The 12670-nt window shown below is 47.9% G+C and overlaps 1 protein-coding gene across 1 annotated transcript in view; it reads right to left on the reverse strand.

The window, feature by feature from the left end:
• The window catches only part of LOC141106908 (uncharacterized), an 81794-nt gene that overhangs the window by 49602 nt on the left and 19522 nt on the right, over nt 1-12670 (reverse strand). The window contains 2 exon segments of the mRNA XM_073597838.1: nt 10061-10071; nt 10703-11689. Of these exon segments, the coding sequence (XP_073453939.1) occupies nt 10061-10071; nt 10703-11689 (998 nt within the window).

Raw genomic sequence — 12670 nt, forward strand, 5'->3', positions numbered from 1 at the left:
GTTGTAGAGATGGCCCCTGCCCAGTATTCTCTTATTTTTCCTCACCTGAAGGACTGAACATATCAGAAGCACCCCCTTACCGAATTCGCCCCAGCCAGGTTCTAGCCTCTCCTGGGTGGAAGTCCTTACCTGTACAGCCTCTAAACGAGCTAGATGGAAGGAGCCCCGCTCTGGTGATCTCGGGGGTATGTTGCGGTCTAGTATAAGCCTTAAACAGGCTTAGTTGTTGTGCAGCGGTCGCCATGCCTCCTTTTTTTCACTTTGTGTCTTTCTCCCTCTTTGCTGGGCTCTGTGGTCCCTCTGTGCCTCCCTACAGGCTTCCCGGGCGTCTCGGCGCTTCCGCGCATGCGCGGTGCGCGCCGTCAGGGCGTCCTTTCGATTTTGCCAGTTTCCAAGATGGCGCCGGGCGCCTCGCGCCGCTACTGCGCATGCGCGAGCGGGTCGTGACCTCGGCGGCCATGGCGGCAAATTTAAAAGCCCTGTTTGTCATTTCTGAGCTCTCCTTGCTTCCTGGAAGACTTCTGACTGCTGTGTTTTGAACTTCTGCATTCCTAAAGCTCCCTCTCTCTCTGGGTAAGTGTCTAATACTTATGCACTGTTTTGTGGGACCTGGTTGCATGTTCTTACCTTCCTATACCTTTCTCAGGTATTCACCTTCCTCTCCTATGGAGGCCGCTGCCCCAGCAGATCACCACCAGCCTAATAGGTAAGGGGGGGGATTCCAGCGGTAAGTAGAGAAGATTGAAAAAGAGAGCAGGACCGTACTAATGCTACCTAATTGGTCAGCCCTGTCAGGTCCGCAAGATCATCTAAATCAGGACGAAGAGAATCTTCGCACAGGAGAAGCCGCTCCGGCCATAGACGCAGCCGCTCACGCGGAAGAAGCCGCTCAGGCCGCAAGGGGAGTCGCAGACGGAGTCGATCCCACTCAAGGCATAGCCGTTCCTACCGCAGAAGATCCCCTGCACGAGGACACCAATCCTCTACGCACCCTTCCCGCCCAGCCGGGAACGCTTGCTGGGTATGTGGGGCCACGGCCCTCCCAGACAAACTAGCCTGCCGCAAGTGCATAGATGAAGCCACCAGGGAGAAAGAGCCGGATTCCATAGAACCCACTGGAGTCTCTACTCCCCAGGTCTCAACTCCTGATGTGGAGTTTACGGCCTATAGCACCTCACCCACCATTCCCAGTGCATCAAGAGAGCAAGAACTACCGTCGGATGATGAAGAGCCGGAAGCTTCAGCTGGCTTTGATTTTGCGCTCATAGAACCGTTCATCAGATCGGTTAAGGAAGCGATTAACTGGGAGGAGCTTGAGGAGACACAGCCTAAACAGAGAAAATATTTCCCAAACCTCAAGAAGGTTCCGGAGGCTTTCCCATTCATCGACGAGTTAGAGGAGCTCATTAAGGAGGAGTGGCAGAATCCGGAAAAGAAGTTCAGTCTGTCCAACAGACTTACCAAACTGTACCCTCTCAAGGAACCCAAAGTATCTCCTTTACTTTCTCCTCCAGTAGTGGATGCATCTTTGATGCGTCTAGCCAGGCACGTGACGCTCCCCATTGAAGATGCAGTAACGTTCAGAGACGTGCTTGACAGGAAGGTGGATACAGACCTTAAGAGAGCTTACCTGTTCGCAGGAGGCGCCTGCAGGCCAGCGGTGGCATTAGCGGCGGTTGGGAAAGCTATCTCCAGCTGGTCCTCAGCTACAGCGAGGCTCGTCACTGAGGGCGCAGATCAAGAACAGATCACTAAGGCCTTACAAGAACTTAGCCTTGCGGGAGATTTCGTGGCGGAGGCTTCCGTAGATACTATCAGATCCACCTCAAGGTCTATGTTAGCCTCTGTAATGGCCAGAAGGGCGCTATGGCTTAAACCTTGGTCGGCTGACCCCGCCTCGAAGTCAAACTGGTGCAGGATTCCGTATGATGGGGTGAACCTCTTTGGAGCAAAGCTGGATACCGCAATCTCTAAAGTAACAGGCGGGAAGTCGGGTCTCATACCATCGGACAGAAGGCCGAAACAACAAAGGCCACCTCCCTTTAAACGTAACCTTCCGGAAAGATATAGGGATGCGAAATCCTATAGACCCGGGAAGGAATACAGAAGGAGCTGGAAGAACCCCCAGACGTCCTTCCTTAAGTTCCAGAAACCCAAGACCCCTGCCTCCAATGACCAGAAGTCCTTTTGAAGGTTCGCCCGCCCAACCAGCGGTAGTGGGGGCCAGACTCACAAAGTTCAAGTTGGTCTGGGCGGGAATGATAAAAGACCCATGGACGGTGTCCACCATTCATTTCGGTCACAGGTGGGCATTCAGAGGTCGTCCTCCAAGAGACCAATTCTGCTCAACCAGACTTCCTCCTTCTCAAGAGAAAAGACTATCCCTAGTCCAGTATATCCAAGAGTTGCTCCAGAAACAAGCAATAGTGGAGGTTCCGCCATCCCAAAGAGGCAAAGGTTTCTACTCCCCACTTTTCTTAGTGAAAAAGAAATCAGGGGACCTTCGTCCAGTCTTGGACCTAAAAAACCTCAACCGGTCGATACGGTTAGAAACATTCAAGATGGAAAGCCTTCAATCAATCCTCCAAGCAATAAACTTGGGAGATTGGATGCTGTCAATCGACCTCCAGGACGCGTATTTGCATATCCCTATCCATTCCGAGTTCCAAAAATTTCTCCGGTTTACCCTAAATCATCGGCACTTCCAATTCCGAAGCCTTCCGTTCGGGATCTCTACCGCACCCAGGACGTTTACAAAAGTCCTATTACCTGTAATAGCCCACCTGAGAGAAAACGGGCTGAGGGTCCACCATTACCTGGACGACATCCTACTTCTCTCAGACAGCCAGGACTCTCTTGTCCTTCACAGGGAAATCCTGGTCTCCACATTACAGTCCCTAGGGTGGCTGATAAATTGGAAGAAGAGCAACATCCATCCCACACAGAGAATGGTCTTTCTGGGGGCCGAATTGGACACAAGGGAGAATACGGTGGAACTTCCGGGGGAAAAAATCCCTCCTCTAATTCAAAAGGTGAAAAGGGCAATCTCCGCTACAATGCTCCCGGCCAGGACCTGTCTCAGTATCCTGGGCTCCCTAGCTTCCACCATTCCAATGGTCCAATGGGCGCAATGGAATTCGAGGCCTCTTCAGATCTCCTTCCTACGTCAGTGGAAGGGCACATCAATGTCCCAACCAATCCTCATCTCTCAGGAGGTAAAGCAATCGTTGATGTGGTGGGTACGTCCTCACAACTTGAGAAGATGCAGGCATATAGTCACTCCCTATCAAGAAACCGTGACCTCAGATGCCAGTCTACAGGGATGGGGAGCCCACTATCAGGACCTTGCGGCTCAGGGTCGTTGGCCTTTCAGGGCACAGGATACAGTGTCGAACGTTCTGGAGATGAGAGCAGCGTTCCAGGCTCTCCTGGCCTTCAGTTCTCACTTGAGGAGGAAGCACGTCCTCCTGAGGATGGACAACAAGGTGGCCGTTGCCTACATCAACAGGCAGGGGGGCACCAGAAGCAGGTCCATGTTACAGGAGGTCCGTCCTGTTCTGGAATGGGCGCAGCTGAATCTACTGGACCTAAGGGCGGTTTATGTCCCGGGAGTCCAGAACACCTTAGCCGACTCACTAAGCAGAAATTTCCACTCCAACAACGAATGGTCTCTGAGTCCACAAGCCTATGCTCTCATATCCCGAACCTGGGGTCCTCCAGAGATAGACCTAGCAGCAACTCCGGAGAACACAAAGTGTCAGAGATTCCTATCAAGGACACCGTTTCCTTTGGCAGAGGGGACGGACTGCCTCCAACACCCCTGGAACTTTCACCTGGGGTACATTTTCCCCCCGACGCCTCTCATAGCGAGATTCCTCCTGAGGCTCAAGAAGTCAACAGCATTGGTGGTAGCAGTGATCCCTTTCTGGCCGAGGAGGCCATGGTTTACTACCCTCATGCAGCTGAACACGGCAGAGCCTCTGCCTCTCCCATTGACGACAGACCTACTCTCCCAGGGACATCTTCTTCACCCGAACCCGGGGAAGCTACACTTGATGGCCTGGAGACTGAAAGGGCTAGGTACCTAGAGCAGGGCTGTTCCCAGAAGGTGGTGGATACCTTACTCCAGGCCAGAAAGCCTACTACCAACATCACGTACAGAAGAGTTTGGGAAAAATTTGTCTCCTTCTCCCACCAGCAAGGTTGGGACTCGTCCTCCCCGTCGGTGTCTCACATCTTGGAGTTCCTTCAATCAGGCCTAGAGAAAGGCCTTAGGTCAAGCACCCTGAAGGTCCAGGTATCGGCCCTGTCCGCCTTGACAGGAGTTAAATGGGCGCAAGAGCCTCTGGTGGTTCAGTTTCAGAGGGCCTGTCTAAAGCTGAGGCCCCCCAGAAAACCGTCATTCCCGGTCTGGGATCTCTCAATTGTTCTAGAGTCATTATCCAAGGAACCCTTTTTTCCAATGCAGAGCATATACCTCTGGGATCTAACGCTGAAGGTTTCATTTTTAATAGCCATAACATCGGCGAAGCGAGTGTCAGAAATGCAAGCTCTAATGGTTAGCGAACCATACTTGGTTGTTCTTCCAGACAGGCTAGTCCTAAGGCCTTCGGATCGATTCATCCCCAAGGTGTCCTCATCCTTCCATTTTAACCAGGAGATTAATCTTCCAGCACTCAGCACGGATCAGGGAGACCCTCATCCACTAGATGTTAAGGGTACCGTTATAGAATACCTCTCAGCAACAAAATCCATCAGAAAGTCGGAAAACCTCCTAATTATCCCACATGGTTTCAGGAGAGGTCAAGCGGCATCCTCACGCACCATTGCTTCATGGCTAGTAAAGACCATCAAGAGATCTTACTCACTGAGTAACCATCAAGTACCTGAGGGCTTAAGGGCACACTCCACCAGGGCAGTGGCAACCTCCTGGGCGGCATATTGTAGAGTCTCGGCGGAGACGATTTGCAGAGCGGCTACCTGGTCCTCCAGGAACACCTTCATGTCTCATTACAAGGTGGATTCCGCCTGCTTATCCACGGTGGATTTCGGAAGATCCGTTATCCAGGCCAATTCCTCTATTATTTGATTAATAAACTTAGTTTGAATTCCCACCCAGTCTTTGCGAGTTACTCCCCAAAGTGTATGCTGCCATGATGCGACAGGAAAACGGAAAATTGTATACTCACCTTTCCGTAATTTTCCTTTCCTGTCGTATCTTCATGGCAGCATACAATCTCCCACCCGTCTAAGGTGAGATATATATATACGGAGAATACTGGGCAGGGGCCATCTCTACAACTTATAGCTATGTAGTCCTATCAGGTTGTGGGGGCGGAGTCACAACCCCAAAGTGTATGCTGCCATGAAGATACGACAGGAAAGGAAAATTACGGAAAGGTGAGTATACAATTTTCCGTTTTGCCTGAGGTGGCTATTTTAGGTTCTTTATATGGCTTGTCAAAGGAAATGTGTGTTTTGAGTTCCAAACATTTATTTTATGAATGCTTAAAGTACAACTAAAGGCAAAACTTTTTTTTTTTTTTTTTTTTAGTTTTGGATGGAGGGGAGAGGGATTAGAACCCCTGTCAGTTTTATTGCTGTCTGCGCCTCCATTAGAGAGGTTCACCCTCACGATTTGTCCTGCTTACCATTATCATCGAAAGTGAAAGTAAAAGAAAATCCCAAATTTTGGGTTGTCTCCAGAAAAGCAATAGAGGGGAAATCTTCCAATGGGGACACAAGTTGTGGTGACCTGGGGGTCCCCAAGGGATTCCTTTAAATTTGCAGGGACTTCCTCTCACTTCCTGTTTTGGCTATGGGACAGGAAATGAAGCGAAATCTCCCCAATGGGACTCAGGTGGCAAAAAAAAAAACAGGGGTTATAACATAGCTCCCAACTGTCCCTGATTTTGAGGGACTGTCCCTGATTTGGAGCAATGTCCCTCTGTCCCTCTTTCCTCCTCATTTGTCCCTCATTTTGGTCTGATCTATATAGTTGTATATAAAATGCACTTTTTATCTTTCAAAAAGTGTTTTCCCAGCGCTAAACCTTTCATCTGATTTCTAAATTTCTCTTTTGTAAATTCCAAAAGCCAATATAAAGGAATGATAGTGGTGTAAAAAGCACTTGTGGGTTTAACCAATCTTGTTTTTTTGTATAATTCTCCTTTAAAAGGGTGTGGCAGGGGGCGTGTCCTATGCCTGCATACTTGTGCCGATAGGTGTCCCTCATTCCCATCTCAAAAAGTTGGGAGGTATGGTCATAACCCTCCCTTGCTGTATCCGAAATAAGGACCCCTTGAATAGTTTGAGATGTCACATAATTGGTGTCAGTAGGATAAACTAAGCCCCATTGTTGGTGTCGGTGGGATAAAATAAAACACATCATTGATGTCAGTGATATACAATAAGCCCCATCATTGGTATCGGTTGGATAAAATAGGTCCTGTCATTGGTGTCAGTGGGATAAAATAAGCCCCATTGTTGGTGCCAGTGGGATAAAATAAGCACAATCGTTGGTGTCATTTGGATAAAATAAGCCCCATCATTGGTGTCAGTGATATAAATTAAGCCCCGTCTTTGGTGTCAGTGATATAAAATAAGCCCCATTGTTGGTGTCAGTGGGATAAAATAAGCCCCATCATTGGTGTCAGTGATATAAAATAAGCCCCATCATTGGTGTCAGTGGGATAAAATAAGCCCCATCATTGGTGTCAGTGGGATAAAATAAGCCCCATCATTGGTGTCAGTGAGATAAAATAAGCCCCATCATTGGTGTCAGTGGGATAAAATAAGCCCCATCATTGGTGTCAGTGGGATAAAATAAGCCCCATCATTGGTGTCAGTGATATAAAATAAGCCCCATCATTGGTGTCAGTGGGATAAAATAAGCCCCATCATTGGTGTCAGTGAGATAAAATAAGCCCCATCATTGGTGTCAGTGAGATAAAATAAGCCCCATCATTGGTGTCAGTGAGATAAAATAAGCCCCATCATTGGTGTCAGTGGGATAAAGTAAGTCCTATCGTCCCAGTCCAGCATACCTCTTATATCTCACTCCCAGTAACGGAATGGGGTCACATAGTGTGGACATCGTGTGTCCTCTCAGTTAACTCTTTCCTTCTGGTACCAGGTGACCAGGCCATAGACCTCTGTGACGCTAGCCTGCTCCCAGTTGCCACGGGAGACAGAACATCACCCCCTGGCTACCAGAAGACTCGTCACCTTGCCAGGTACCACGCCGGTTGCTTGTTCCTTCACTTGGTTACCCATAGCAACTACAATCCTTCACTTGTTTCCTGCCGAGTTAACCCTCTTGTAGTGGTGCTACTTCATACCCCTGTAGTGCAAATACACGTTTTGGAATACGTCAGAACCAACGTGCACCCCCTTGGAAAAACTTCAGGCCAGGCTCAGAATGGTGAAAGCAACTTTACTGTAAGAATGCAGCACAACAGCACATAACGAATAATGTCTTTTCCCTGGTCCTAGCTAAGATAACATGGTGGCCCAGGCATACCCCCGTGAGGCGAGAGTCCATAATGTCCATGGCTTGGATGCTGTCCGAGATCCCCGGTTTCTTCAGCAGTACATTTGCACTCACAAGTGAGTCTATGGACCACCTATACCACCTATACCTGTGTCCTGTTTTTCCGGCACCCTCGATTATAGCTGTTCCCCTCTTTTTATATATAACATTTGGGCCCGCCAAAACCAAAAGCCCGGGAAACTGAGCCGAAAATGTTGAATTCTTCTCCCAGCCTGGGCCGGCTACTGGAAACCCAACCGCACACACATTTGTAACCTGCCTCCACGCTGACCTCATCACTAAGCGACCAATCGGGCTCCTGCGGAGGAACGAGTACACAGGAAGTCCCAGCTAAGGAAAGACGTTCCCGCCCACCTGTTAGCTGATTGGTTGACGACCTGAGGAGATTTTAGCAGCTTTCACTAATCTACCTCAGCAACTCTGAATGGAAGAGGTGGACGGCTGCTGAGGTAGAATGGTGAGTGTGTGAATGAACGCTGATTAATCTCTTCAGTATGTCCACCAACAAAGCAGAAAGGAGTATTTCCTGTGTTCCCTCGCTGGTGGCTGACTGTAAGTAAGTAATGGTTCTAGTTTTGTGTGTCCCAGCTCTGACCGGTGCAGCAGATGTACAGACCCGAGAACTCAGCACAGGGATGGTGAGAACCCCTCATAATAGGGATAGCCGGTGTACAGACCTGGGAACTCAGCTTATGGATGGTGGGAACCCCTCATAATGGGCACAGCAGGTGTACAGACCTGGGAACTCAGCACAGGGATGGTGGTGACCCCTCATAATGGACACAGCAGGTGTACAGACCCTGGAACTCAGCACAGGGATGGTGGGAACCCCTCATAATGGACACAGCAGGTGTACAGACCCGGGAACTCAGCACAGGGATGGTGGTGACCCCTCATAATAGGGATAGCCAGTGTACAGACTGGAAACTTAGCTCAGGGTAGGTGGAAACCCTTCATAATGGGCACAGCAGATGTTCTGACCCAGGAACTCAGCACAGGGATGGTCAGAACCATTCATAATGGGCGCAGCAGGTGTACAGACCTGGGAACTCAGTGAATGGATAGTTGGAACACATCATAATAGGACAGCCAGTGTACAGACTGGAAACTTAGCTCAGGGAAGGTGGAAATCCTTTATAATGGGCACAGCAGGTGTACAGACCCGGGAACTCAATGCATGGATTATGGGCACTGCTCTGTGTACAGACCTGGGAGCTTATCTCAGGGAAGGTAGGAACCCTTCATAATGGGCACAGCAGATGTTCTGACCCAGGAACTCAATGCAGAGATCATGGGCACCCATCATAATGGGCACAGCAAGTGTTCAGACCTGGGAATTTAGCACAAGAATGGTGAGAACCCCTCATAATGTGCACAGCAGGTGTACAGACTGGAAACTTAGCTCAGGGTAGGTGGAAATCCTTCATAATGGGCACAGCAGATGTTTTGAATCCTGGAACTCAATGCTTGGATTATTGGCACCCCTCATTATGGGCACAGCTGGTGTACAGACCTGGGAGCTTATCTCAGGGAAGGTCGCAAACCCTTCATAATGGGCACAGCAGATGTTCTGATCCAGGAACTCAGTACAGGGATGATGGGAACCCCTCATAATGGGCACAGCATGGGTACAGACCCGGGAACTCAGCACAGGGATTGTGGAAATCTCTCATAATGGGCGCAGCAGGTGTACAGACCTGGGAACTCAGTGAATGGATAGTTGGAACACATCACAATAGGGATAGCCGGTGTACAGACTGGAAACTTAGCTCAGGGAAGGTGGAAATCCTTTATAATGGGCACAGCAGATGTTTTGACCCTGGAATTCAATGCATGGATTATGGGCACAGCTCTGTGTACAGACCCGGGAGCTTATCTCAGGGAAGGTAGGAACCCTTCATAATGGGCACAGCAGATGTTCTGACCCAGGAACTCAATGCAGAGATCATGGGCACCCATCATAATGGGCACAGCAAGTGTTCAGACCTGGGAATTTAGCACAGGGGTGGTGGAAACTCCTCATAATTGGGCTCAGCAGGTGTACAGACCCGGGAACTCAGCACAGGGATGGGGGAACCTCTCATAATGGGCACAGCAGGTATGCAGACTAGGGTTGCCACCTGTCCAGGATTCACCCGGACAGTCCGGGTTTTGAATCATGTGTCTGGGTTTCAGTCTGCCTGAAACCCGGACACATTATTCAGACTGGGCTGGGGCTCCCCAAGTAATCGAGATGGTCACACACAAATTTGTTGCTGTCCGCAAGCTGCAAGCGTCTGTCTGGGGGCAGGTTCGACATCACTGGGGGGGCGGGATGATGATGTGAGCAGGAGCAGTTTGGTCACACCCACTGTTCACCGCATAGTTACTACTCTCCTTGAGGGCACCGAAAGGTGTCCCAGGTCTTTTACAACCCTATAGTGTATACTACAGAAAGTGTTCGGGTTTGGCTTGAAGAAAAGGTGGCAACCCTAATGCAGACCCAGAAATACCATTCAGAGATCTTACCAATAGAGTCCCTGAGGAACAGAAGAGACGGTGGGGTGTATTAATGTCAGCATTCACCAAACACAAAAATGTCTCCTTTTGGTGAACGGTCTCATTAAAGTCAGTTCATCTAGATAAGTAAATTATTTTTCCTAACAATCATCTAAGAGCTATATTACTTTCCTAAAAAGAAGAAATCTGAGAACAGAGTATTGGAAAGTGCGGAGCGTTCTTGTTTATTATAGAAAATCAGAGATAGTGATTAACAAACAATAAAAACAAAGCTACAATCTACATCAAATCTTCTATAACTGAAGAACATAAACTAGAAAATGTAATAATTATTGGATGGACCAATGAGAAGCCGACTTCTTCTGTGAGACATCAAAAGAGCGATAATGTACAGGAACCAATAAGAAGTGTTGCCCATGTATTGTCATATCTGGCCATGTATTAGCACAGTTTAGTTGTATGGTGCGGTCTGTGTGAGTGCGGGACCGAGTCATCTCTATATGTTTAGAGGATCGTATTACTAGAATTCAATCCCTGAAGGCCTAAATCTACCAAAGTGTACGTGAACAAACGTCAGAATATTCTTGCCCCACGTTCCCTGGTGTCTACGATCGTCTCCTTTCTGAATTTAACACTTTCTGTACTCTTAACTTGTGTAAGCACGTTCACCTGTGTGACTTCTCTGGTGTGTAATAAGTTGTCCTTTCCGAATGAAACATTTCCCGCACTCTGAACATGAATAGGGGCGCACACCCGTGTGACTTCTTTGATGTTTACGAAGGTCTCCTTGGTGACTGAAAGATTTCCCGCACTCTGAACATGAATACGGACGCTCGCCTGTGTGAATTCTCTGGTGTAAAACAAGGTGTGCTTTCGTAATGAAACGTTTCCCGCACTCTGAACACGAATAGGGACGCTCACCTGTGTGGATTCTCTGGTGTGATACAAGGCTTTCTTTCATCGTGAAACCTTTCCCGCACTCTGAACATGAAAAGGGACGCTCGCCAGTGTGAGTTCTCTGGTGTATAAGAAGGCTTCCTTTATCGCCAAAACATTTCCCGCACTCTGAACACAGAAAGGGACGTTCACCCGTGTGACTTCTATGATGTTTACTAAGGTCTCCTTTGTGAACAAAACATTTCCCACACTCGGAACATGAGTAAGGGCGCTCACCTGTGTGAATTCTCTGGTGTATAACAAGTTGTCCATTTGTAACAAAACGTTTCCCGCACTCGGAACATGAATAAGGACGTTCTCCTGTGTGAGTTCTCCGATGTGTAATAAGGTGACTTTTTATGACGAAACATTTCCCGCAATCTGAACATGAGTAGGGACGTTCACCTGTGTGATATCTCTGGTGTGTATCAACTTGTCCTTTCGTACTGAAACATTTCCCACACTCTGAACATGAATAGGGACGCTCACCTGTGTGGATTCTTTCATGTATAAGTAGTAATGAGTTTTTTTTAAAAGATTTCCCGCACACTGAACATGACAACGAACGCTTTTCTTTATAGCTTATAGAAGACTCATTGGGAATAGACGGATCCATTATAGTAACTGTACTGTGAGGTAGAAGAGTCTTGATGTGCGATCCGTCAGAAGATTCCTCAGAGGTATTCCGGACATAGTGTCCACCTATTGGAAAGTCATTTAACAATAAATGGTAGAAGTATTTTCCAAACTTTGCATTTAGGTATCATATACACTGCCTTACATTGTTTGTGCATTGATGACATTGTTACTGTGAGAATAGAGATGGACCTTCCTCCTCCTCATTTCTTGGAAACCTGACAACATACTAAAGAATTGAGATGGACCTTTCATATGGTGTACAGTATCTCCTCCTCATTTGTTGGGAACATGACGTTATATTGAGGAATGGAGATGGACCTTTCATATGGTGTACAGTATCTCCTCCTCATTTGTTGGGAACATGACGTTATATTGAGGAATGAAGATGGACCTTTCATATGGTGTACAGTATCTCCTCCTCATTTGGTGGGAACATGACATTATATTGAGGAATGGAGATGGACCTTTCATATGGTGTACAGTATCTCCTCCTCATTTGTTGGGAACATGACATTATATTGAGGAATGGAGATGGACCTTTCATATGGTGTACAGTATCTCCTCCTCATTTGTTGGGAACATGACGTTATATTGAGGAATGAAGATGGACCTTTCATATGGTGTACAGTATCTCCTCCTCATTTGGTGGGAACATGACGTTATACTGAGGAATGGAGATGGACCTTTCATATGGTGTACAGTATCTCCTCCTCATTTGTTGGGAACATGACATTATATTGAGGAATGGAGATGGACCTTTCATATGGTGTACAATATCTCCTCCTCATTTGTTGGGAACATGACGTTATATTGAGGAATGGAGATGGACCTTTCATATGGTGTACACTATCTCCACCTCTTTTGTCCAACCTAGTAGGCCAGGAGGTCCTACTGAAAAGGGAAATAGCTGAGAGATACCAAATACCTCAAGAAGAGTAACAGTATTGGAGGGTATAGAATTCTCCCGATGAAGGGAGTATAAGTTTGTGTGGGGTACAACTTCCGATATCAAGTCCCCATTCCAGCAACGGCCAGGGAAATTAG

Source organism: Aquarana catesbeiana, linkage group LG08, assembly GCF_042186555.1.
Source record: "Aquarana catesbeiana isolate 2022-GZ linkage group LG08, ASM4218655v1, whole genome shotgun sequence".
NCBI lineage: Eukaryota > Metazoa > Chordata > Amphibia > Anura > Ranidae > Aquarana > Aquarana catesbeiana.